Source organism: Pogoniulus pusillus, chromosome 35 (genome assembly GCF_015220805.1).
Source record: "Pogoniulus pusillus isolate bPogPus1 chromosome 35, bPogPus1.pri, whole genome shotgun sequence".
Taxonomy (NCBI): Eukaryota; Metazoa; Chordata; class Aves; order Piciformes; family Lybiidae; genus Pogoniulus; species Pogoniulus pusillus.
The window spans coordinates 5,866,812-5,894,795 of NC_087298.1; the positions used below are offsets into that span (position 1 = coordinate 5,866,812).

General features: G+C 45.1%; 1 protein-coding gene across 1 annotated transcript in view; it reads right to left on the minus strand.

The window, feature by feature from the left end:
* Window positions 1–27,984, minus strand: part of BRINP1 (BMP/retinoic acid inducible neural specific 1) — a 104,426-nt gene that overhangs the window by 4,395 nt on the left and 72,047 nt on the right. The window contains exons 3-7 of the mRNA XM_064171586.1: window positions 26,329–26,519; window positions 18,590–18,759; window positions 17,174–17,279; window positions 11,132–11,368; window positions 3,860–4,082 (exon numbers count right to left, since the gene is read on the minus strand). Of these exons, the coding sequence (XP_064027656.1) occupies window positions 3,860–4,082; window positions 11,132–11,368; window positions 17,174–17,279; window positions 18,590–18,759; window positions 26,329–26,519 (927 nt within the window). The remainder of the gene's footprint in view (window positions 1–3,859; window positions 4,083–11,131; window positions 11,369–17,173; window positions 17,280–18,589; window positions 18,760–26,328; window positions 26,520–27,984) is intronic.

The following is a 27,984-nucleotide window of genomic DNA, read 5'->3' on the forward strand; positions in this document are numbered from 1 at the left end:
AAGTGGCCTGTGTGCACATAATGCCGCCACTTCCATGCAGCTGCCAACAGCCTTGTACAGCTGCAAATGCAAATAGCAGCCAAACACACACTGAGCAGCTACCCTGTGCAGATCACAGTTCCAGCTCTATGCTGGTGAATGTAACTCTCCGGATGTCCTCCTGCACTTGCTCATGCACAAGATTTCCAGGCTGTTTGTGCAGTGCTGCCTTGGTGCTTTCCACAGGTTTTAAATGTTAGTAATGCCTTTGAGTTGCCACATACAAAGCAAGGGGCACGATAACAATTAGTAAGATGACTGTATCCTGTCTGTCTTGGGTGTGCTCTTAGAGGAAAAGAAATGATGTCCTTATGTCCTTCCCTCATACTGACAGCCAGAGCAAAGGAGAGAAGAGTCTTATCTGATATCTTGCAATTGAAACTAATCATTTTCCTGTCCCTCAGATTAACTTTACAGAGGAAGGATGGGAGAAGAGCAGGCAAAAGAGAATTGGGTTGTTGTGGGTTTTTTGTCTTGTGGTGTGTGTATATATAACTTAGCATTCAGAAAGGCACAAGTAGGACAAAAAAAAATTAGAAGGCGACCCACCATCTGCTGATGGCAGCAATAAAGGATGTAATTAAATGAAAATGCAGAATCCAGGGCAGAGCTGGGCATCAGCTACAAACATGACAATGGGAAGTGTGATAGAGTGAGAGGGAAAGTGGTATAAATTACCCCGTTCTGCCTTGCAACCGGGACAGGCTAAGAATAAAGGCAGGAGCAGTCACAGCCCTTCAGATGACAGGAGGCAACTTCTGAAAGCATACCTCAGTGCTGGCTCAGGCTCGTGGGAATATAAGCAAGAGATGTCAGGGCAGGAGAAAGCTGAAAAGAGTCACTCTTGAAAAACTGAAAGCCAGTTGCAGGGCAGTCATTGCTTTTAGTTTTCATCATTTTCTTTTTCATTAAGGAGTCATCAGTTTATCTTCCTCCCTTAATTTCCTTGCAAAAGTTGTTTTGCCTGCCTGCTACCTTTGGCAGCTCCAAGTAGAAAGTACTACGGTGTGTGAAACGAAGAAGAAAGGAAAACTACATTTTCAAAGGCCACTCTCATGCAGTTTTACATTCAGATTTAATACCTTACAGTGTAAACTACAGAGAGAAGGAATTCTGTGCAGGCAAAGCTGTGAGGAAGGGTTATTCTGCAGCGTTGCCTTGCTGTTGCACACTGGAGACACACAGTCCCTTGGCAATGCCAGGAACTGGGAGGCAGGCAATCACACGGAGCTGTTTCACCACTTAAGCCCCATCTCTTGTGACAATTAAAACATGTTTTGCAGGACAGTTTGAGCTGTCAGAATAGAAGCAGAGGTCAGATTATACAGAACAGTGATGAATAATTTGCTTTCCTCCTTTCAGGATTAATCAGGTCTGAGGAGGGGAAGAGGCTGATTGATGTCCCCTGAGATAAAGGTGCAGCTTTGTTGTAGATGGCATCTGAGCTGACTGGAAAACCAAACCATACCAAATCACAGCTAGCACCAAACAGAAAAGCATCCCCAAAACACTAACACCCTGCCCCCCCCCCCCCCCCCCCCCCAAGTCAAAAACCTGATCCAGCAGGACAGATTCTTCTCTTTACTTGCAAGAAGAAAAAATGTAGGGATTTAACAAGTTTTCTTCTGCAAACTCTCCTTGCACTTTCCAGCCAGCACTAGCTGCTGTAGAGGTACTTTTGGGTTTCCTGTATGGAACAGTGAAGTAAAAAATGCTATTTTTATTCTCAGCAGCTGTGAGATGTATTCTTAACTAATGGCCATTTGGCTGGAGCCCAGAATATGTATTAACCACCCCACCCCCCCTCTTTTAGATGTTATTTATATTTTGCATTGAGAGTTTTAAAATACAACTGCAGGTATTCATTCAGCATTGAAGCTTTAACAACCGAGGAGTGGTTTCCTTTTCAGACCAACAAACTTGCCTGAAAGGAGGTGTTTTTTAAGCAAAAGCAATGCAGAGCAAATGTATATATAGAGAGATATATTTCCACTTCCTTCTTAGCTATTGAGAAAGGTCACAGAGAATCAGCCTGCTTGCCAAAATCCCCACTCTTTCTTTCTGTTGGAAGAGCCACCTCTTCCTTTCCCAGTGGAATATCAACAGCAGTCCTATTTATTTTTCACATTGCTCTTGAATATATAAAGTAGGCTTACTATTATGTGTATCAAAGAGAGAGAGGCTTGCTCTTAATAGAACCTTTCCATCCTTTCAAAGCCACTGGCGCGCTCGCTAAGCGTCTGTCCTTCTGTACGGTGACAATTAGGAAATTAGAGTATTTCCAAGCCCTGTGAAAGGAACGCTGAGCTGCAGCCCTCTTCTGCTACACATCTGCCTCCCCGGCCCCTCCCCTGCCTAGCTGCAAATGCAGAATGACAAATAAGAAAAGAAATGATAATATGCCTGGTGATGTTGACTTAAACAAATCAAGCACATCAGTCAGTTAAAAACCCAGCTGCCATCATCCGTTTCGTCCTCCTTCCCCCAGATTTTACAGCTTTAGTCAGAGGCTCCCTTTCTGCGTGGCTGACTTTTTAAAATAGGAGAGAAATGTTAAAGACATATTCATCTGAAGGCTTGGCAGCAGCACGGTTGGATGGATCTCTGCTTGCTGCTGCTTCGCTTTGTTGTTGTGGTACAGCTCAAAAATAATGCCTGGACCAGCCTGTGACACCTCCACTGGTTTTGGTTTCTTCAGAGCAGCTCAGCCAATTGGCAGGAATGGGCTGACTAAAGGAAGTTATCCAAAGGCCTTTTTTTCATAATCTCTTATGTTTAATAGATATTTCTCCCCATCTCTAGTAAATCCATCAAGTCTTTGTCCAGAAACATGACCCTTTGTGGTAATTAAAGAGCTGCTAAGTCCTGGAAGAGTATTCTGAGCTGCAGTTGAGAGGAAAACTCAGTGTGTTTAGTGACCAGAGGGCTGGATGACAATAGAAGACAGCAGCAATCAGTTAATTTTCTCTTGGGACTGAATATTTACATAATGAAGGAGCTAAAAAAAACCCCAGTTCCTCTACAAATGTTAACTTGGCCTGACCCTTCCTAGAGACACGTGACAGCAAAAGAACTTGGACTTATTTTGTTGCAAGCTTTTCAGCACTGCCTCATGCCTGACAATGTAGAAAGAAAGAAGAGATGTTTACTAAAAGCAACAGAAACAAGTCTCCAAAAATTATTGGAAGCAAAGTTAAATTCAGCCATAGGTCAAGGCTAAAACGAGGAAGCAGGAGGTGACTATTGGATATCAATAGCTGCTGTGGCTGTAATGGAAATTCCACTCTCTCTATCTGTAGCAGCACTGCTAAGCTTCTGCTCCACGCAGTTTTGCAGGGTCATTCTGCATTTTGTAGAAGTGATGTCATCTATTCTAAGTGAAACTAAAGCTTCTCCTTCACTCTACCTGTAGTCATTGAGAAGCACAGCTCAAAGCTGGTGCATGTGTCCACTGTGACTGCAAATGGAGACTTAAAGCCTGGCCGTAGTAGATGAGGCAAAAACCACTTAAGAAGCAGCTTAGTCTGTTTGGCTGCCTAGTATCAGTCCTGTGATAGTCTTGCAGAGCTCTACAAAATAAATGGGTGCCCTTCACCTGGGTAAGCCTGACCACACAGAAGGGACATGAAAGTGCTTAGGTATGTGAATAGAAGTTATTTACAGCTCCAGAAATTCAACCTGCTCCCATTTTCCCCAGAACCTCCATGTTTGCACACCCTGCATCCAAATGCTTAGGCTTGGGTGTAAGTCCAAGCCCAGGCTCAGCTCCATCAGTCACCCACCCCCCACAACTCTGATCCCCAACAAAGGATGATGGTACCTTTCTCTAGGCAGCTGGTGGTTAGGGTTGTGCCGACACCGGACACTGAGGCCAAAGAGTTTGCGGGCAGTGCGCTGGATCTTCTGGCGCTGGGCTTCCAGGGAGCTCTGCAGCAGCTTATAACGGTTCTGCAGGTCCCAGTCATTCCCCCAGTGCTGGTGGATGCTCCCAATGGTCAGGAAGTGGTTGCTAGGTAGCCTTTTCATGAAGGATTTAAACTCATCTGGAAGAGATGGAAATGTGGAGAAATACAGAGGTTTCAGAGCTCTAACACTCTCACAAAGCTTTTTGTCAGCAGGATGGAGGAAGAGCAATGATGTATGAGGCCACCAGTGCTCTGCTGAAGGAGGGTAATGTCCATTGACTCACTGGTCTATCACTCTGCCCCAGGAAGTCCACTAATTCCATGGCTATTGCTGCTTCCATATGGGAAATGAAACCCAGAGAGTATGAGGGAGAACAAATATAGTTAATATATGGAGGGTGGAGGAAGAAAATAAAAGCTAATGGAGCAAAGCTGGAGGTGGGTAGGATCAGACTGGATGTGAAGAGGAAGTTCTTTAGCAGGAGAGTGGTGAGAGCCTGGAATGGGTTGCCCAGGGAGGTGGTTGAGGCCCCATCTCTGGAGCTGTTTAAGGCCAGGCTGGATGAGGCTATGGCCAGTCTGATTCAGGGTAAGGTGTCCCTGGCAATGGCAGGGGGGTTGGAACTGGCTGATCCTTGTGGTCCCTTCCAGTCCTGACTGATGCTATGATTCTAATTCCCTGAAGCATGGGATTATAGTCTAGGGGTTATGGACAAAGAACAGAGAGTTGTAATGTTTGTCACTTAAAGATTTCTCATTTAAATTGCTTTTTGGCTGCTCCTAAATACAGTTTGTTGTTGAAGTCACATCATTTTTCAGCTGTGTCATTGAAAAAAAAAAAATAAAGACAGGAGAGAGAGAGTGAAAGAGAGAAAAAAAGCTTTAAAAAATCCCCAGAGGAAGGATTTGGGTTGTGTTAAAGTGCCCTGCTTTCTCATTTTTCAACAAGACTATTGTGATTTTATTTTTTCTCATTTAACTTCATTGGAAGTTAATTTAACTTCATTTGATGCTAAATGAGTTGCTTTGTGTAACAATGAAAATAAAATAAAAGTTGTTTGCTGGGCTAAGGTCAGAAAAATGTGACAATTTGAGCCAAAAAAAATCAAATGGATACAAAAATATGGCATTAAATGTTGTTTAGTGATCACTTTAATCCCGTTAGATTGTGTTTGATAATGAATAAAAACCTTCATGTAGGGTTTGTTTGGGGGTTTATTTCATCACAAATCAGAATATCTGATACTGTTTCTGTGTCTGACCACTCTTTCCTTCCTACCTGAGAAACACAGAATTGTAGAATCATAGAATCAAGCAGGTTGGAAGAGACCCCCAAGAGCATCCAGTCCAACCTAGCATCCAGCCCTGGCCAATCGACCAGACCATGGCACTAAGTGCCTCATTCAGTCTTTGCTTGAACACCTCCAGGCATGGCAACTCCACCACCTCCCTGGGCAGCCCATTCCAATGCCAATCACTCTCTCTGACAACAACTTCCTCCTAACATCCAGCCTAGACCTCCCACAGCACAACTTGACACGGTGTCCCCTTGTTTGTTGCTGGTTGCCTGGGAGAAGAGACCAACCCCACCTGGCTGTTGAAGAAGAGGCCAAGAGGAAATCTAATTACAGCCTAGAACTGCTTAAAAGGCACTTACAAATATGAAGAAGAGAAAGCTCTCTTATTGGGGATAGATGATGTAATAAGTAGTAACAGACAGTCTACAGCTTGAGAAGTTCAACTGATTTAGTGAAAAGCTTCTTCACTTGGAAATAATGCAGCACTTGAACATAATACTTAATGGTGTAGAAGAATCTCTCCTAGACTCTGCTAGACAAAAGCACGGCTGATTTCATCTAGCGCTAGTAGTAGTCCTGCATCTAGAGGCATGCTGGACTAAAGCACTTCTGGACCCCTCATAAAGTATCCCACAAGAAATGCAGCCATCTTTTCTTCCAAGTTATCCACATCCTTTTTCTTCCTCTCCTAATCCTTCTCTTAAAAAACCCTTCATCCCATTTTCAGAAGGGAAAGAAGACAATAGCCACAAAAAGCAAACAAACAAACAAAAGCACCCAAAAGAGCAAGAATTGAAAGCTTTTGAATGTTGAAATCCTTTTACAAGAAGAAATAATCCATAGAAATGTTGGAGAAAATGAGAGCAGATGATTTACAACCTGTCCTGCAGAGCTTGTAGGAATTTACATAACAGACTTCCTATCTTCTGCTAATTTGCAGTCCACACTGAACTGCTTGACAAAGAATGTCTCTGCATTAGTCAGCACCATCGTGACATAGATGCTAAATGGGTGTTTGTGTCCTGCTCATCACTTGGTGAAACCAAACACCTAAAAAAAAGGTGATGCTGATGCATTGCACTGTGGTTGGAGAAGACCTCTAAGATTGCCAAGGCTAAACATCAAAGCAGCACTGCCATGATGGATAAATCACGTCCTGAGATGCTATGTCTGCATGTTTCTTGAACATATCCAGGGATGGTGACTGCATCACTTCTCTAAGCATCTTGCTGCAATGCCTGCCCACTCTTCCAGTAAAGAAGTTGTTCCCAACATCCAATCTAAACCTCCCCTAGTGCAGCTTAAGATCTTTTCCTATTGTCCTCTTATTTGAGAGAAGAGACCAACACTCATCTCACTACCATCTCCTTTCAGGCAGCTGTAGAGAGCCAGAAGGTCTCCCCTCAGCCTCCTCCAGACTAACAACCTCAGTTCTCTCAGATGCTCATTCTACAGATCCTTCACCAGCTTTATTGCCCCTCTATGGACAAATCCCAGCATCTCAATGTCCTTCTTGGACTGAGAGGTGAAAACTGAACCCAGTATTCAAAGTATGGCCTCACCAGTCCTGAGTGCAGGGACACAATCCCTTCCCTACTCCTGATAGATCCCTAAGGCACCTTCTTGTCTCCTTTCTTCTTCAAAGATAACAGAGAGTTATTTTTTTTTCTTCTTAATCCCCTCTCAGGTTTTCACACCACTTGCAAGGCTGCTTTCAGTGCCCTTCTCCTCCCCAAAAATGATTCTCTCCCATTCAGCAGTCCTATGAAACTATCATCATGCATAATTGCTTCTGTTGACCATGCTGGTTACTGCTGGTACCTTTCAGCAGTAAAAGCTTTGCGTTTGCTTCCCGCCCCTTATAAATCAATTTCCTCAAAAGCCTGTTTGTGCAAAAGACCAAGCACTTTTCCCTCTGATGATGAATGTGCTACATTTTTCATGGAGACAGGTAAGGGAGAGGTTTCAGTGCAGTGTGCACATTTTGATACTGCAGTGCAATGCTGGGGAGAAAACAAATGAGCAGAGAAATCTGGCCAAAAGGAAAGAAACAAAAAGGGGGCAAAAAAAGAAAGGGGGGGGGGGAACAACTAAAAAAAAAACACTGGGTGGTGCTGTTTTAAAGAAAGGGAGGTGGGAAAATAGTATTTTCCAGAAGGTATAACTTCTGCATTAATTATTTATTTTTATTTATTTATAACTACCCCAGGAGATCCCAGCCAAGACTACTACTGCATTGTGCTAAGCTTTGAGCCTTTCTGGGATTAGTTCATTCTTAGCACTGAGAATTTCATAGAATCAATCAGCTTGGAAGAGATCTCCAAGCCCATCCAGTCCAACCTAGCACCCAGCCCTAGCCAGTCAGCCAGACCATGGCACTAAGTGCCTCATTCAGTCTTTGCTTGAACACCTCCAGGGATGGCAACTCCACCACCTCCCTGGGCAGCCCATTCCAATGCCAATCACTCTCTCTGCCAACAACTTCCTCCTAACACCCAGCCTAGACCACCCCTGGCACAACTTGAGGCTGTGTCCCCTTGTTCTGTTGCTGGTTGCCTGGCAGCAGAGACTGCTTGCATTTGGTTTAACTTTATTTATCTGCACAGAAAAGGTTGATGATGTCAGGACTACACCTCCCATAATGCAACATGGCTGCTTTTTTTTTTTTTGCTGAGTCACCCAATTCCTCGAGGCAGTCCCAAGGCAATGACTCAGCACTGTGGATAGTAAGACTCCAACCTCTGGAGATGATCGTGTCAACCATCTCTTTCCAAGATGAAACTCCCATGGTTTTATTTTCCCCAACTCTTTTCAGGTAAAGACAAATAAATCCCATTTTCCTCTGAAAGCAATAGCAGTGGAATAACAAAGTCAGCCTCTAGTCAAAACCCTGTTTTAAACCCCAGAATCACACAGTTTTGCTGGAGGATTCTTTTTTTGGCCAGCCATACTAAAACACCAAGAGTAAGGCAGGGTTATTTCTCTCAATTTACACATGAGCAGTGAAGCAGAGGACTAAGAGAGCTCCCACGCTGGTGTAAAGCAGCATCAGTCCACTGCAGCCTCCTTGACTTTGACGGTGCTCAGCCAAATCACACCAGCTCCTGCTTTGCCCTACTCAATTTTTGGTTGTTTTGGTTTGCCTTTTTTTTTTTAATTGAACATAAGAATCTCCCACATCAGAAGCAGCAAATAGATATTTTAGACTATCAGCAGCCTCCTGCACAAGCTGTATTTGCTTTCAGAGCACTCATGTGCCTTTCAGCCCACTTTATTGGAAAAGCTTTCAGATGCCGTTAGAGATTTCTTCTCTGCTCTTCATAATGAAGAAAATCCTCTAGTTATTGGGAATGTTTATTAAAACAAACCAGCAAAACGCTAATACTACAGTCTTTTGTGATAGCAACTTTCATCTCCAAGGATAAGTTCACGCATGATGCAACAAAGTGATGAATGAGATGCAGCAGCTTTAAATATAAAGATAATCACTCCATCTAGCCCTGAAAAGCCTCGAGCCCTGGGTGGAATATGGCTGGAGCACAGCAGAGAATTGCACTGCAATGTGTCACTTGAACGTGGCAATTGAAAAACACCTTCCCCTGTGGAAGTCTTCAGGGGAAAGAGGCTGAATATAATTATCTACCACTGTCTTTGTTTAGATCAAGTGCAACAAGTACAGAATAAAGCAGGAAAAGGATCATTGTGAGACTGTGAAACTTCTCTCTCCATAGGGCTCTCACCTTCTAAGGTGTGCTGGGAATGTAAAGGGGTTTAATGAGTGGGGGCCAATATGAACATCTTCAGAAAAGACCCTGTACCAGGAGTAGCAACTAGCACCACATAACTAGTGGCAGAGCTGTGCTGGCAAGCACTGCCAGTAAGCCTAATTTCTGTAGTCCTAAACAAGCAGAAGCTTCTGGACTCCACATTTGTGTTTTGCTCTGGTGTCCCTATCCCATCCATAAATCTATAGAAACCAGTGACCTCTTCAGCCAGTGACCCTTCTCCTGGAACTGCCCCAGCCTGGTGGCTCCTCACAGCTTGTGGGAGGATCTTGTCAAGATGGTCATCAGCCTTGGGCCATTAGCTGACTTCGCTCAGCTGAGCACCAAGTTGACAGCATGAGTCGGACATAAGAATCTGTGCGACAGCAGCCATGCCAGCAGGGTCCACATATTGAAGTGTAAAGCAGGCCTCAACAGCCCATTGAGGACACAGCAAAGGCTGCTTCATCTCAGCCATTAAAGGGATTAAGGTGACCTTCAACATGAAGAAAGAATACGCTGCTGGGAAGACTTCCGAAGAATCCTTTTGGTGCCTTTCATGGAGTTAGATGATCCCTTCCTCATTCTTTCCTAACACAGAAACCTGGGGAGTTATGGCAATAACCACTGAAGAAAATGTGTTGGAAAGTAATTGGCTAATGCTAAGAGATGAGAGTCAGCACAGGGATAAGTTCTCAGTCAAGTTCTGCTTAGTGTCCAGTGTCTGCTTCAGGATAGGCAGACCACTTGGTAAAGGAAAGGATGTAACTGAAGTGAGGCTTTTGCTTTCTTTCTTATCTTGAGTACTTGAGAGTGCCTATCACCCAAGTATTACACCACATCTACTATGGGTGTTACCAGCCTCAATGTGTAATAAACTCCACTGACACCTCCAGTGTCACACCAGAAGAAAGCAGAAGAGAAATGTTCACACCAGCAGTGTAGGAGAGAGAAGTCATTTTCCCTTCTCTCTGTCTCAAATGAGGTGTCATCTGGCCTGTGTGCTCTCTCTGTGAATTGCCTTTCACCAAAGCAGAATAAATCATTCATGCAAATCTGAAAAGCAATTTCTGCATCATTCATGTTGTGGAAGCTTCTCTGTAGAACTATTAAAGTGAGATTCTGAGCTGGTTTGGTATGAAAAATCAGATTTTTAATCAAACAAATTCTTCCATGGAAAATATCCCTGTACACACAGAATTATATATGGTGTTTTCTCTCTACCTGGAAAAGAGAGAGAAAAGTCTCTCCTTCAAGACTGACATTGTGGGTTTGGGTTCAATAGCCTCCGTTTTTCATCCAAACTGTGGCATTGCATTGAGGGAAGAAACAATTCATAACTGGTATAATCTGATTCTGCATCTCAAGTACTGGGCTCACTTTTGAGCTCCTCACTCCAAGAAGGGCATTGAGGTGTTGGAGCATGTCCAGAGAATGGCAATGAAAAGTGAAAGTGAAGAGTCTGGAGAACAGGTCTTATAAGAAGTGGCTGAGGGATCTGGAGCTGTTCAGCTTGAAGAGAAGAAGGATCGTGGAGACCAGGTTGCTCTCTCATTTCTCCCTGAAAGGAGGCTGTGGGAAGGAGGGTGTTGGGAAGTCAAACTGAGACTGAGCAGGTTTAGATTAGATATTAGGAAAAGGTTTGTTCACAGAGAGAGTGGTCAGGGACCAGAGTGAGCTGCCCAGGGAGGTGGTGGAGTCACCCACTCTGGATGTGTTTAAGGGTTGTTTGGATGTGGTGCTTAGGGATATGGTTTAAGGTGAATCTTGTAGAGTAGGCTTGGACTTGGTGATCCTGAGGAGCTTTGCCAACCTGCATGTTTCTGTGATTCCTGTCTGTTCTCCCTAGTATCAAGTGACAGACACAGAAATGACCTTGAGCAGTGACAAGGGAATTTTAGGTTGGATATTAGTTTCTTTACTGAAAGGGTTATCAGGCTTTGGAACAGGCTGTCCATGGCAGAGGTAAAGTCCTCATCGCTGGGGATATTTTTGAGTCATGTAGATGTCATGCTTAGGGACATGGTTTAGGAGAGGCTAATGATTGAACTCTCTGATTCCATGTGATTCTCTGACATGTTTTGCTTGAAATCCATCAATTAGAAGATGTGTTTTGCTCGGTTACCTGAATTCTCCAGATCTTTATAGGCTTCTGTCCAGGTCTTGGCCATGTTTGCTAGTGTGTATTCCATGATCTGGATGTCGGTGATGGGGCAGTTGCACTGCGGGAACTCCTCGGCGCACTGGCAGCCGCACTGGCTGTTCCGGCAGATGTACTCCCCCTCGCCATTGCACATGATGTAACTCAAGGCAGACTGGACAAACTTCTCCTGTAAATACTGAGGAAAGATGATCTGGAGACCTGGCATAGAAAGAAGAGACAGGAACATGAGGGCAGGGGAGGGGAAAAAAGTCATTTCAGGTATCTGTCCTTCTGTTCAAAACTTGTTTCATTAACAACTTGGGGAAGTGATGCTGAGGAATTAAAAGCTGCTGGGATATTTCTTGTGGAGCTGTCATAAGTGAGGAAGGTGGGGTACAAATTGCATGTCTCATTGCAATTTGTGAGCTAGCTGAGAGCAGAGCCCATCTGCTCTGAGAGAAGGATGGCAAGCAACCTCTCCTCCCCGAAGCCCAGTGTGTCTTCTTTATCCCAGCCCTGGATCCCAGTGCAGCACAAAGCATTTGAATGCAAAACCTCCATTATTCCCAGTGTTATTTTATATTGTGCTACCAAGTACTAGATAGAAGTGATGAGCATTATGCTCTTCCAGACTGTTTTGAGAGAGGCTAAATAGGTTTGGTATCACAGGAACATGAAAACTACATGCTGAAAGAGAAAGGAAGAAAGGAAAACAGAAGGAATGAAAACAATACCAGGAGGGATATAGCAAAGACCCTTGCAGAGCTAAGAGCCCAGCTCACAGAGTATAAACACCAGAGCTGGGTACCTCTGTCTTTTCATCTCTCTCCCTACTAGGAAGGCCACTTGCCAGAGCCTATAAAAGTGCAGATGGATTTAATGCCAATGACTACAGTGATACTCTGAAGATTTACATGGACCAAGAGATCTGTCTCCACGTCTCTTTCTCCACAGCCAGCGTTTGTGTAGCCATCCATCTGTGCAGGCGTTAGTGCAGCTGAAGGCTTGCTCAGGCACCAGAGGGCGTGAGAATAGTTTCAGTGTTTGCCCTATGCACAGCATAGATGTTTTTTCCACCTTGTCCTTCCCCAGCCCCTGTCTCCAAGCTCCTCACAGGTGTGCCTGAGGATTCACAGCTGTTTCCTTCTACCTGGTGAGTCCTGCTTGTCAGACTTGGTCAGTGCTTGTGTCGCTTGAGGAGGAGAGGACAACAGCTCTGAGCAAGCTGTTCATGGGAAGCCCACTCACCTTCCCTATAAAAGGCAGAGGGATTTTGGAGTGGCAGATAGAGGAGTTTATGGCTTGAAGAGCAGCACTGAACTCCAGTGTAATGAAGGCACGCAGGTCAATTACCCATCTGTTTGTGTTTCTGTTGCGCTGAATTACTGGATCCCTGGCTGACAGCTCATCCGAGTGGAATGAAAATAAGACAATAATTCAGAGGCTGAGAGTGCTCAGGAAGGGCAGGAAGGGCTGTGACTGCTTTCAGGAGTTCAGGCCCATCTCGGTGGTGGGTCATGTTCACCTCAGAGAAGAGAAAAGTAGTGGGCAGTGTCCCTAGAACCCTCATTACCCTTCTGCTTTTGGTTCCACAGAGACACCTCAGCCTCAATGAGGTCACTCTGAAAGACCAAGTATGAGGGGATCATGAGGCTGTTGATGGCACAGACACCTCTGCTTCTTCTCCCCTCCTGATATTGCCAGCCAGGTTCTCTGTGAGCACCATGCCTGGTGGCAGGTAGCTGCGTCATTGTCTGACCCAGTTCACAACCAAGTGCAGAGCAGTGCAAGCTGCCAGACAGGATGCACATAGAGCAGCTCTCAGCAGAGAAGCCATTTGTGCCATTTGCTCAGGGAAGGATTTCCAGTCTGGCATTTGGAGACACCTTTGAAGCAGGAAAGCTGCAGTCTCAAGGACTGTAACAGCACATCAGCCCCAAAGGGGAGCTTGCAGTCAGAATCATAGAGCCACTTTGTTTGGAAAGGACCATCATGTCCAACCATTATCTAGCTACCAGGTCTGGGAAAACCCTACTGGCAGCCACAACCTTCAGAAAACATCTCAAGATGCTTTTGTTCTTTAAGAAACTTCTTTGAATATTGCAAGCATTAAAAAAAATATTAATCTTACAGTGTATTATTAATCTTGCAGGGTTGTCTACTGATAAAGCAACTTTGTGTCAGCATCTAAGCAGAGGGACAACTTGGTCTTAAAAGGCTAAGATGTTAGACTGTTTCCTTGGGCTGTACACTTCAATCAAACCCAAGGTGCTCAAGGAATGGGCTCAGCCTCTACAGAAGCCTTGACAGTTGATAACAGATGCAGAAACTAAGTTTGCTGGTGACAAGCATTAGGGAGAATATCTTAGCTGTGAAGGTAACTTATTGATCAGAAGGAGGAATTCTGCCACACTGTAAAGCATAAAATTCCTCTGAGCAGCACAGATTTGGTATAGGTTTGCCTTAGATAACTACAGGCAGAAGATGAAGCATCTGACAAGGGAAAATGTCCTTAATTCACCTAGAAAAACTATTAGAGAGAGATGTTTGGCTTCAGAATGTATGTAAAAGGTTTCCTGCATTAAAAGAGGTAAATTTCCCCAGCTCTAAATTAGAGCTATTTGAAACATTTTTCACAGAAGAGTTCACTGTTGAAAATGCAGTTTCATTGAAGCATTTTGTGAGAGCATGTTGACTCCAAAAGCACTTTTGACAGAGAAAGGTCTAAATGTATTTCTCATACCTCCTCCTTCTGCTCTGCTGCAAAGCCAAAATGTTTTGTGGTGTCATTAGTGCTTTGCCCATCTTGGAAGAGACTTATTTTAATTGTAGTGTAAATGTTAATGTCCTGTTGCCATTTTTGATGCTACAAAGTACCTAATAGGAAATATTTCCCCTTTAATGTCACAACGTTTAGAATAGCACAGAAGGATTTTACCTCACTGAACCAGTCCATGTGGCAATGTTGGCATATATGATCACACTGCCCAAAAGGATATGTCCCTGGGATCTTAATTTCACAGGATCACAGGATGTCAGGGGTTGAAAGGGACCCAAAAAAGATCATTGAGTCCAACCCCCCTGCCCAAGCAAGACCATACAATCTACCTCAGGTCACACAGGAACACATCCAGACAGGCCTTGAATGTCTCCAGAGAGGAGACTCCACAGCCTCTCTGGGCAGCCTGTGCCAGTGCTCTGGGACCCTTACAGTAAAGAAGTTCCCCCTTGTGTTGAGCTGCAACTTCCTGTGCTGCAGCTTCCATCCATTGCTCCTTGTCCTATCCCAGGGAGCAGTGAGCAGAGGCTGTCCCCCACTCCTGACCCCCAGCCCTCAGAGATTTATAAGCATTTATTAAATCAGTGTCCCAGAAAGACAGAATGGTGGGGTTTGGAAGGGGTCTCTGAAGATCATCTAATCCAAGCCCCCTGTTAGAGCAGAATCACCTAAAGTAAATCACCTGGGAACATATCCAAGTAGGGTTTGAATGCCTCCAGAGGAGGCAACTCCACAACCTCTCTGGGCAGCATGACCCAGTGCTCTGCCACCCTCAAAGGGCTCTTTTCCTCAGGTTTGCATGGAACCTCCTCTGTTTCAGCTTGTGTTTATTGTCCAAAACTTGTCAAAAGGTAGAGGCTTATTATCCACTCTAATTTTCCATTTTCCAGGGATCAGAAATTCTTGTTTCCCTTTAGACTGCTGTAGAGTTAACATCTTCCCCTCCCATGCTCTAATTTCCTCCTCTTCTTGCAGCACAGGCATCAGCCATGCTGGAGGCAGAGGCAGGTGAAGGAATGGTTTCACACTGGTGGCAGGGCCAAGGAGACATGAAGTGGAAATAAGTTACCTGTGAGTTCACAGCTTCCCCAGTCCCTTGCAGGGAGTGTGCATCACTGCACAGCTCTCCCCATGTACAGGAGAGGGAAGCTGCCCCAGCCAGTGCTAGGAAAATGGGAAAACTTCTGAACTATTGTGATAAATGCCCCTCTACATACACCCCAGGGCAGGCAGGCATCAGACAGCTGTGCATGCATGTTGGGGCCATGGGGGTACTGGATTATAAATTAGCAGTGCTTTTCTGGCTGTGTAACCACAGGTGCAGAACCAGACACTTTGCACTGTGCATGCAGCCAGGTCCTCCCCTGAATCTCCAGGCTGGGTGGCCTTCCCAAAACCTACATGCATGCAGGAAGAAGGGAGCTTAGCTCTGTGTCTGGCCATTGTGTCACCTAAAGGGCACATCTTCAAAACCATGACTCTCCAAGATGGGCAGCAGCAAGCAAGTTCAGAAACAGAAATTCTCCCTGTGCTGCTCTTTTATTGAGCTTGCCTTGAAGCCAGAGTGACACGAAGGTAGGGACATGGATTTCTGTCAGGAGCTCATGCTCAGCTGCTAATCAGATCAGAGGAGACTTGGTCACGATCCATTACCTGCAGCCTTGTGACTAATTCCTAATGAGGCCTCTCAGAGCAGAGGAAGGATCCTGGGTAATTATCCCAAGAACTGCACTCCAGATTAGGCAGAAAACACTCAAGTGCAACTTTAAAGGTCACTTTGTTCTATTAGGAAGAGCTCTTTCCTTCCTCCTTTCTTTTCCTCTCTCCCTTGACTTGGATCTAGCCTCTCTCTGCCATGAAGCTCCATGAAACTCACATATAGTTGACCCCTGAGATTGCATTTACCCCCATCAGGAATTAGACACCCTGACACCTACATATGGTTGACCCCTGAGATTGTACTAACTCCCAGTAGGAATTATACACCCTGAAACCTACATATGGTTGACCCCTGAGATTGTATTTACTCCCATCAGGAGTTATCCACCCTGCATGTTTCTCTCCTAGATTTTCCCTCTTTCTCCATCCTCTTTGCCCTTCCAGGCATCTTGCTTTTTCTCTTGTAGGATCAGATAGCCAACTGAGATCTATTGATTCACCCACTTAGCAGTTTACCTGCTTATTTAGCTCTTTACTTAGTTATCTGATGTGTCTTCCTCAGGCTTTCATTACTCTCAGCCATCCCCTCAGTATCTAAAAAGCCTCCAATTGTTTATTGTTAATTAGGTGAGAACCAGAACTCAGTGGCTCAGATAATCACCGGAAGAGTGAAAACAACCTGCCTATTATTTTTAAAGGCAAATAATAAAAACAATCATAATATACCCACAAACATGACTCAGTAAACGAAACCCAGTTTCTGTGACACCAAGATTAAAACAGCACTTGCCAAATTATACTCAAAGCGGAAGATGTAATGTAGCCCATTCATCTGAAAAATTAAAGCTTGTGCAAGTACAAGGATTCCAGAAATAAAACCATCTGGGCAAATGAGCAATTAAATCCCACATTTCCTTATTTTGTCCAAAAAAAAAACCAACCCAAACCTTGGGAATAACCTCAGTAAATTACACACCCAGTGAATTGCCTCCTTCTGAAGTTGACCGGCGTGGATTGCTTTATTAATTCAGTCATGACCTCGATCTGGTGACTTCTGGACTAGATCCCCAACTGGGACTGAAGCCATGGCTTCTAGCATCCAAATAAAACCTCTGTGACTTTTCCCAAAGATTACAGTCATTAGAAAGTCCCAAAATCTGATCTGCAAACCTCTTATGCAAATCAGCAGTTTGGGAGGGACAGAGAGAGACGTGGACAGAATTCCCCTTCAAGAGTAGTGGAAAAGGTCACATTTATTTATGTTGGTGTGTGTTTCATACACCAAAATCCATCAACATTCAATGGCAGGGACACCCAAACACTTCACCGAGCTCCACTCTACAGCTCCTTGTGACTTCATCTCAGTCCCTGGCAAGTGTTGGCTCTGATGTGCTGAGCATCATTAAGAAGCCACCAGAAATCAACAGTGCTGCTTCAGGGAATTTACAGTGAAGAAGCTAATCATGATCAAATTGAGGAGATGAAAAGGCTAGACAAAAGGCTATCCCCTCCTCCTTCATTTCTGACATACCCCCCACACCCACTCCATGCCCTCTGTTATCATCTCCCTGGTCCCTGTGCCCTACCTTGCAGGTGGAGTTTGCTCTCAGTGCTTTGCAGAAGGACAGAACTCACAGAGTCCAGATTGTCGTAGCTGTTACAGCCCAGGGGGCCAGTCCGAGTTTCTGTTACCTATGGAGAATGCAGAAAAAGAGAGAATTTCCCCTTTGATTGCAGCATCACAACTTCATCAGGTAGGTTCAGACCACCCCTTGTCATCACTGGTGCAATCCAAAATGCATCTTCCCTAGTGGAAAAAGCTGCCCCACACTGAACAGCCACAGCTAACATCTGGCACACTCACAAGCTGAAGGAAACAGTGAATGGTATTTGCTTCCTTTATGGTACTGCATTTTATTCTGGGCTTGGCAATCAGGTCCTGCAGATTGATGTTTCTCATTGAGGATCTCCACTGGAGACCATCAGAAGCCAGTAGAGGAATTATTCCCTGGCTTCTCCTGTTGGAAAGCAAGATACAGAGATGGATTGCCAGCCCACGATGGTGCCTAGTGCTCCCGCAACATATGTGCATACCATCCTTGTGCTGAGGATGGATGGAGGCACGGATGACCTGCAGTGCTGTTCCTGTGGTTGTTGCTGTTGGTTTCCAGCCATGGAGGAGAGCTGCCCTTCCTGAATCCACAAAGGGTGATTATCTGCTGTCACTGTTTCAATATCTCAATTCGATTTCCCATCCAGAAGGGAACAGACTCATCCATGAGACACCACAGAACAATAACAAGAGCTGAAACCTTTCAGAAATGGCTAACAATGACGACTCCATCCACATTGCCTTCCCTGGAGTGAACTCTGCAACAATAAAATCCCTCCCCAGTATAGGATGATTACTTTCAGAGAAGGCAGCCTTTGTCTGCAGAGCCATTTGCCCTGTTTTGTATGCTCTGAGCAGCTCCCCTTCCTTCCTGCTGCAACCCCCAAGCTGTCTCTCAGTCCATTTCATTCCAGATGCCTCAGTAATGCCACACTGAGTTTTTCACCTTTTCTTGTAGTAAACTCCTCTGAGAGATGTTAACAGTCTTACACCCACAAGAGGAAAGTACTCCTGGGTTGCACAGGGTTGCCCATTTCATGGACTTGCCTTTCTCTTCCAACCTCCATTGCTTGTCTGGATTATCCTTTATCCTTTCCCTCTCCCCCTTCCAGCAGCCATTACCAAACATAATGGAAGCCTCCTGTTCTCCTGTCCTACAAAACCATCACACTGAGCGCTCATCTCTTTCCAGATATTATTGGCCCTGGGGAAATCAATCCTTCAGTAAGGCCTATAAGAGAACAATTTACCCTGGGAAATCAGTGTGGGAACAAAGCAATTTGTGATCAAAACAGACATCACAAAGGACTGGCAAAGTCCTGCCCCAAATCCCTACAGTGCCGGTATGGACACGCGATTTTCTTTCTCTTTGCAGTGCAAGGTAGGGTACCTTGATTGCTCCGGTCGAGATCTGGATCTCATGGAGTCTCCTCATGGTGCCATCACGGTCTACAAAGTAGGAGGAAGCAAGCTGGTGCAAAGCTTCAACGCTCTGGGTAGCGTTTCCTGACTTTCTGTCCAGGCGGCTTTTGTCCATGTACATGGTCAAGGCCTCCTCTCCTGCAGCAGAAAGGAAAGGGGATTTCAGTAAGGTCCAGGGGGCTGCCATACAGATCATCTTAATAGGAACACACTGTCCTATAGTACACCTGAGGAGAAGGAAAGGATTTAAGTAAGGTCCAGGAGGCTGCCATGCAGAGCCATCTTAATAGGAACACACACTGTCCTATAGTACACCTGAGGAGAAGGAAAGGGTTTCAGTAAGGTCCAGGGGGCTGCTATGCAGAGTCATCTTAATAGGAACACACACTGTCCTATAGTACATCCAAGGAGAAGGAAAGGATTTCAGTAAGGTCCAAGGGGCTGCCATGCATGGTTATCTTAACAGGAACACACACTGTCCTATAGTACACCTGAGGAGAAGGAAAGGATTTAAGTAAGGTCCAGGAGGCTGCCATGCAGAGCCATCTTAATAGGAACACACACTGTCCTATAGTACACCTGAGGAGAAGGAAAGGGTTTCAGTAAGGTCCAGAAGGCTGCCATACAGGCTCATCATAACAGGAGCACATGGGGTCATGTAATGCACCTAAAGAAAGACATGGCCAGCACCTAAAGAGCTCTGAAATCAATCCAGCCTTCCACAGCACTTCTAGAACCTCAGGGAACTACACATGAGCCTCCTTCTCCATTCAGCCAGAAGGCCAGGTCCACCACACGTGGGGATCAGCTCCACTGCATTGAGTAAACAACATTTTTTACATTTATTAGCCAGCTTATGGCTTTACCACAGCTGTTGGAAAGGATTCAGCCCACTTGAGGAATGCTTTTCTCTGTGAGCAATGCCTCTGAGAGGTTGCACACCTGATGAGAGAAGAGGCCACTTCTATGCAATTCTCTGACCTGACTTCTACAGGAACAAACACTGAGTTGAGTTGCAAATAGGACATAGGTAGGTAGGTGGGCACAGAGGACAAACAAGTGCTGGCTGTATCTCTTTAGCTTAGGTAAAAGCAGAGAGGTGAATGAAGAAGAGCAGAGGAAGGAGCAAATGGGAAGGTCAGTTTAAACCAACCACCTTTTTTGTTGTGCAAGATAAGGGACAAGAGGTGACTTTGAGCCCATACTCACAGAGAATCTGGGAGTGAAGCAGTTGGGACCTGATACCCCCAAACACCCTAAACATTAGCAGGCGCTGGAATCCAACAAAAGGTATGAAAAGGACATGAAGCTGACAAGTAATATTTACCTTAGAGTCCAATTTGTGTCGTATGAGCCAGATTAAAACCCAGTTCATCCCTAATGTAAGAGTGGCATTATGAAAAGAGTAAAAAGTTTGACTATCATCTGCATTCCTAACATCTGAGGTTCTGAGTTTAACGAATGAAGAGATTCCTGGGGTAGGAATGTGCCAGTTCTACATAGCTCTTTTAATGAGAATGGTGCTTGCTCTGATTTGATAGATGAGCCACTGATGAACACATTGCCTCTAGCCATGGTAGCATGGTCAAAAAATGCACCAACAGTTTTTAGGCCAAGAAGTGTTTTGCTTTTCATCATTTTTTGTTCTTTGGGAGAAGAAACACTTGCTTCTCTTAAAAAAAAAAAAGTAAAAGATCATATTTATGGAGATGATTTGATTTGATGCTCAGAGGGCTGCAGCAGCTCTGCTGTGAGCACAGACTGAAAGAGTTGGGGCTGTGCAGGCTGAAGAAGAGGAGGCTCCCAGGTGACCTTCTTGTGGCCTTCCAGCATCTGAAGGGGGCTACAAAAAAGCTGGGGAGGGACTTTTTAGACTATCAGGGAGTGCCAGGACTGGGGGGGGAATGGAGCAAAGCTGAAGGTGGGGAGAGTCAGAGTGGATGTGAGGAGGAAGTTGTTGAGCATGAGAGTGGTGAGAGCCTGGAATGGGTTGCCCAGGGAGGCAGTTGAGGCTCCATCCCTGGAGGTGTTTAAGGCCAGGCTGTCTGAGGCTGTGTGCAGCCTGCTCTAGGGTAGAGTGTCCCTGGGCATAGCAGGGGGGTTGGAACTGTCTGATCCTTGTGGTCCCTTCCAACCCTGACTGATTCTAGGATTCTATGATTTGTCCAAATAATTTATTTCATTGGATGCATGTAAAAAATAACCAAAACCAACCCAAAACCAAACCTCAAACCCTCAAACAACCCAGGAAGATTCCTTCTTGCTTCGCCTGGAAAATTTCCAGCTTTCATCTGGAAGCCAAAAAAACCTGAAAGCAAACAAAAAATATTCTGGCTGAAAATCAAAATATTGGGGTTTTGTTATTGAATTTCAGTTTCTGAGGGCGATTGATATGTTGATGATTGAGCCTTTGGCTCTAGATGGAATTTTGAAGCTTTAGGTAGAAGGACACAAAGAATTGATCCGTTGGAATCTTTTAATTGGCTTCACAGCAGCCAAGAAGAGAATTTTGGCATGCAGAACTTTCTTTCCTTAATATTTTGTTTATAACATCCTACTATCCTTTGCCCATGATCAGGTTTGTGGTAGCATCAGGATCATTATTGTTACTTCTCACAAAAGCCACTTGCCCTGGAAGAATCATAGAATGGTTTAGGTTGGAAGAGACCTCAAGGATCATCCAGCTCCAACCCCCTGCCATAGGCAGGGACACTTCCCACTAGGACAGGCTGTCCAAGGCCTCATCCAACCTGGCCTTGAGCATCTGCAGGGAGGGAGCAGCCACAACCACCCTGGGCAACCTGTGCCAGTGTCTCACCACCCTCACTGCAAAGAACTTCCTAACACCTAATTTGAATCTCCCCTCTGCCAGTTCAAACCCATTACCCCTCACCCTGTCATTGCAAGACCTTGTCAATAGTCCCTCCCCAGCCTTCCTGTAGGCCTCCTTCAGATATTGGAAGGCCTCAAACTAGCAGAGGTCTCCTGAAAGCCTTTTCTTCTCCAGGCTGAAGAGCCCCAACTCTCCCAGCCTATCCTCATAGCAGAGCTGCTTCAACTCTCTGAGCATCTTCATGACCTTCCTCTGGACTTGCTCTACTAGTTCAATGTCCTTCTTGTGTTGGGGGCTCCAGAACTGCTTTGATTTCCTTTATCACCTTTAATGTTGTTATGAATTGAGCAGCGTGAGGAAGCTGTGGCAGGGATGAAGGCTCTGACAGCTCAGGCTCTATCCACACAAACAGCAGAAAGGATTTGAAGCCCATGTATCCAATGTGACACAACAGGCAGACACCAGAAAAAGCAGAGCACAAGCTAAGAAGATGAGTGTGATTAGTGCAAGATAAAGTGGTTACCACACACCAGGTGCCTAGTTTCTGCCAAGTTGCAGGTTCAGGTTTCATCTTTAAGATGAATTGTACTGGGGGATTTGAAGGAAGGTCAGACTTTGTGACTTTTCACAAGGCAACTCATCTGTCACCAAGAGCATAACTACATGAGATGAGAGGTAGCCAAGAAGCCTGGGGGAAGATAGGCTGGATTGTTTTGGAAGTGTTGTGTTTTGATCCACAAGATTTGTGTCTCTCATGTGATTCATTGATTCATAGAATGGCTTGAGTTGGAAGGGACCTTAAAGCTCACAAAATCACAGAATCACAGAATGTCAGGTGCTGGAAGGGATATTGAAAGCTCATCCAGTCCATCCCCCTTGCCACAGCAGGATCACCTAGACCAGATCATACAGGAACTCATCCAGGAAGCTTTTGAGTGTCTCCAGAGATATCTCCAGTCCTAAATAATGCTTTGACACCATTTCATGAAGATGTAAAAGAAGAAGGAAGACCTGGGACAATATTCCCCTTCTCAGAGGAACCTACAGGATCCAATTATCAACTCCTATTCAATCCCACCAGTAGCTGGAATAAACCCATCTTTTTCTGGAAACAATATCATGCCTTCTTTTAATAACCAAGGTACAAAAGTCAGAACCTTTTCAGCCCAGATCAGTTCATTTTAATAGAGACATGCTGATATTGGAGAACCCTTGGACAGAGAGCAACCAGGGACCATGAACTGAATCATATTAGACAATAGCAGTCTCAGACCATCGGGAGATTCACCATTAGCTTTTGGTCCCCAGACAACACCAAGTAGGCAATGAGCAGCCAAGACAGCTCCTAGACATCAGACAAGAGAAACCTATGCTTTAAGGCAGTGAAAATCAGTAATTACCCCACAAAACCTGCCCTGTATCCTCCTGAAGAGTTGGAACTTTTCCAACAAGAGGAAGAGGAAGAAAAAAGGAAAGTAAAGCCTAAAATAATTGAAGTTTCTCCTGAGGGACAAACACTGTTCTTAGGGGTGCAGGGCACTGAGCAAAAACAGTGTTGCTGGAAACTCACTCTGTGTACATGTGTACAGACCTAAAAAAGCACAGCATCCCCATGGAGAGTGCACATGAGAAAACAACCCTTAGATCAAGAGAGGTTAATAGACTTTTGCTGCATTATTAAGTCTTAATTTCTCGTTTATTAAGTGGATGCTATGTTCAAAGTTGTCTTTCCTTCAGGGTTTTCCCTGCAAATTGGCTTTCAGCTCTGTGCTCCATCCCACAGCATGGATGCCCTCAAAATGACCCTTCACCAATCCCTTTGTCAGAACTAAAGTGGAGCAGAGCTGGATTTTTATTAGGCACCAGGGGGACTTGGCTGCTCTGCAGGTTGAAAGGCATCAGAGCTGGTCCTCATGTGGCCAGGTGTGAAAGTAGCTGCCAGATTCAGGGGGACTGGCCTGATCCATAACCCAGTCTCCTGGGGTCCATGCAACAGCTGGCATTTTAAAGCAAAACAATTTCCTGTGTGCTTGTCACTTGTTTGCAACTTAATAAGACATCAGGCTAAGACACAAACAACTGCAATCCAAAGCAGAATCCTTGTAGCTTTTCTGTGGAGACATGAGGTCTTTGGAGAGCAAGAGTGCCAGGACATGTCTGGTTTTATATCCCAGTGGTCTTGTTTAGCCCAAAGACTGTGATTAGAGTGTATCCTTCTTGCATAATGCATGCCCAGCTTCATCTACATTTTCTCTGAGATTGCCATTGCCAAGATAAATCCTTCTTTTCTCCCCTACCATTGCTCACCATGCTCTGGACTGATGGAGCATTTAACACTCATCTCCAACACCACTTCTCATTACAAGTCTCTGCATATTTAAAGTTGTTGTGTTGTAAAATCAGAAGAAGAAACAAGCCCCTGTGAATAATTCACAACCTCACCCAGGCAAAATTAAAAATATATTTTACCATCAAAGGTCTCTCTTAATTTGAATCTCCATGGATGTGAGTGGCAGGAAGAAAAAAGGCATGTCAATGGAAAGAAATGTGCAGCCACAAATAAAAAATAAGCTCAGTGTTCCTCCTCATTCTTGGCTCTATAAAATATGATCCTGAAAAGAAACTTCCTCAATAAAGAGGAGTTTATCTGTATCCAGACTTCATTAATGGCTGACAGAGACACATGGAAACTTGCTTTCGCTCACATTTCATGCTGGTAGAGCAGACGTTTTGAGTACCTGGACTGGTAGAGCAGCCTGAGGATCTTTGAAGGACATTTGCCACATAGAGAGGCCATTTGACTTCAGTGGAACAGTGCCAACTTACCTACCACCTAATTTGTGCATGAATCATATGCACACATCTAATTTCATCTCTCTGTTATCCGAGTGTCTGCAGAATGCTTTGGGAGCAGCCAGATGGCCAGAAATTCCTCAAAGTTCACTACCAGCCTTGCAGTGTGGCAAGGCTGGAGGTCAGGTACATTAGAAGAAGAAAGAGCAACAAACTGTATTGTAATTAAGACCTTTCACTTCTGTGAAGAATTGCTCTTACAGATAGCAGTTCATAGAATCATAGAATCATAGAATCAACCAGGTTGGAAGAGACCTCCAAGATCATCCAGTCCTACCTACCCCCCAGCCCTATCCAGTCATCTAGACCATGGCACTAAGTGCCTCATCCAGGCTTTTCTTGAACACCTCCAGGAACAGTGACTCCACCACCTCCCTGGGCAGCCCATTCCAATGCCAATCACTCTCTCTGCCAGCAACTTCCTCCTAACATCCAGCCCATACTTCCCCTGGCACAACTTGAGCCTGTGCCCCCTTGTTCTGTTGGTGGTTGTCTGGGAGAAGAGACCAACATGCACATTCCAAAGGGGTAAAGGATAGTAAAAATAATTTTAAAAGGAGGGAAAAAAAGAAAAAAGAGAACAAAAAGAACAAAAAAAGCCACACACAAAACAAACAAAAAAAAAGAACAAAAAAAACCCCCAAACACAATATCCAGCAGTGACTCTCAAGAGGAGATGCTGATTTTCATCACAGTATCACAGTATCATCAGGGTTGGAAGAGACCTCACAGATCATCAAGTCCAACCCTTTACCACAGAGCTCAAGGCCAGACCATGGCACCAAGTGCCACGTCCAGTCCTGCCTTGAACAGCTCCAGGGACGGCGACTCCACCACCTCCCCAGGCAGCCCATTCCAGTGTCCAATGACTCTCTCAGGGAAGAACTTTCTCCTCACCTCCAGCCTAAATCTCCCCTGGTGCAGCCTGAGGCTGTGTCCTCTCGTTCTGGTGCTGGCCACCTGAGAGAAGAGAGCAACCTCCTCCTGGCCACAACCACCCCTCAGGTAGTTGTAGACAGCAATAAGGTCTCCCCTGAGCCTCCTCTTCTCCAGGCTAACCAATCCCAGCTCCCTCAGCCTCTCCTCGTAGGGCTTCATCCCTCCTATTACCAGGACTTGAAGTGTTTATGCAGCACCAATATCAGTGCTTGCTCATGGGTTAGAGACCCTACAGTGCTTGTGCCTTATGTCATCACTGACATGCTCTGCTTGCACATGGAAACTTCTCTGCAGCCCTTGCATACACGTTTTGCATTTCTGTAGAATCATTCAGCTTAGAAAAGGTCTTCAGAAAATGAAGTCCTGAAGTTTTTCTTAACTGTTTCTTTTTCCAAAGTCTGCTCCACAGTACTGCTTTTACTTAGGCATTAAGATCAAAGATCACATTGGGTGCTTCTGTGCTCCACAACCTCCCTGGGCAACCTGTGCCAGTGTCTCACCACCCTCATTGTGAAGAATCCTTTCTTAACATCTAGTTTGAATCTCCTCTCTGCCATTTAAACCCATTGCCCTTCATCATGTCATTACAAGACCTTGTCAATAGTCCCTCCCCAGCCTTCCTGTAGGCCCCTTTCAGATACTGGAAGGCTACTCCAAGTTATCCTCTAAGCCTTCTCTTCTCCAGGCTTCAGAGTCCCAACCCTCTCAGCCTGTCCTCATAGCAGAGTTGCTGCAGCCCTCTGAGAATCTTCAGGACCCTCCTCTGGACTGGCTCTAACAGTTCCATCTCCTTCTTTTGGTGGGGGTTCCAGAACTGCACACAGGACTCCAGGTGAGATCTGAGAGCAGTGTAAAGGGGGAGAATTCCCTCCCTTGCCCTGCTGGTCATGCTTTTCTTGATGCAGCCCAGGACTCGGTTGCTGTCTGGGCTGCAAGTGCACACTGCCAGCTTACACTGAGCTTTTCATCAACCCAGACCTCCGTCTCCTTTACCTCAGGCCAAGGCTTGCAGCTGCTGCCCAGTGCCTTTGCTACCCCATTGCCAGCACCCATGTAAGAAAACAGCCCGGGTTGCCACCTACCTCCCAGGGTGGCAGAGATGAGGATGTGGGTGCCGTACTTTTTGATGATGGTATCAATGAACTGCTGTGTGGTGGGTCTTCTGCCCAGGAGGCGGATGCTCCTCTGAAACTCAGGCATCAGGGGCAGTGGATTGTGGAGCAGGTCCCTCCGCTCGATGGCTGTGTTCCTCACCTTCCAACGGGCAAACTCCCTGTGCAGCGACATAGAAACACAACAGAGGTGAAGCTTTGAGCCTGGAGGGGCAGGGAAAACCATCAAGGGTAGGAAAGAAGGATGAACCAGGTGATAATCCTGTTGGACACTTTCATGTGGATACACTTGTGAGACTGCAAGGCTAGACAGAAGGGAAAGAGAGTGAGAGGAGGAAAGTGAGACATTACTGCATATAAGAATACAATTTGAGGATCATAGAATCATAGAATCAACCAGGTTGGAAGAGACTTCCAAGATCATCCAGTCCAACCTAGCACCCAGCCCCATCCAATTAACCAGACCATGGCACTAAGTGCCCTATCCAGGCTTTTCTTGAACACCTCCAGGGATGGAGACTCCATCACCCTCCCTGGGCAGCCCATTTCAATGGCAAATCACTCTCTCTATGAAGAAGAGCCTCCTAACATCCAGCCTACACCTCCCCTGGCACAACCTGAGACCCTGTCATAGAATCATCAGGGTCTGGACCCATGAGAACAAGCCTCAGAATCTCCAGGGATGCATGACAGTGGGTTGTATTTTGCTGCAAAGGAAACAGGTTGGTCCTTTCCCCCTCAAGCACCTCCCATAAACCAACAAATTCTGATTTCCTTTGTCAAAAACTTTGCTCAGGGAGATCTGGATCAGTCTGATCGATCATTGCTATATCCCTGTGCCCACCAACCTTCCTAGTGTGCTCTGAAAAAACAAGGCTGAGGGAAACACACTTTCTCCAAACATCCTAATCTTTCAGCACCAGGAGTACAGCAAAAGAGCATTGTGAAATGGTTTCAAAAGCAGTAGTGTTGAAGGCTTGATAATCCATCTGAAAGGGTCGATTCAGACATAAGCAGCAGCCAGAGTGAAAATGGAGGCTGCTTGGTTTTATCTCTTTCTTTCAAAAGAAAATATAACCTAACCTATAAAATGATTTTCAAATCCCTTCTTTTAAAGAGAGAGCAACTGGGAAAGAGCAAAGTTAATGTTTGCAAAACCAGCTCCTTATTTCAGGTACACATTTTGAAGCGACAGAGGGAAGTGCCTAGAGAAAACCTTGCACACCTGTGATCTGAAAATCAGGCTTCTGCCACATCACCAGATGAGAATTTGAAAGATGAGGAACTTATTAATGTTCTTTGGAAAAAAATATCAAGCAAGACCTTCTGAAGAGGAATGGATATTATTTATAAGTGTTCTCCTACAATGCACCTGTCTTATCTACAGCTATCTCCTAGATAATCATAGAATCATAGAATTAACCAAGTTGGAAGAGACCTCCAAGATCACCCAGCCCAACCTATCACCCAGCCCTGTCCAATCAACTGGACCATGGCACCAAGGGCTTCATCCAGGCTTTTCTTGATACATTACATTTTCCTGAGACATTTGGAAAACTGTAAGTATTTCTGTCCCTTAGAAAATTTGCCTTACCTTGAGATGTGGCTAATGTCCAGCCTGACATT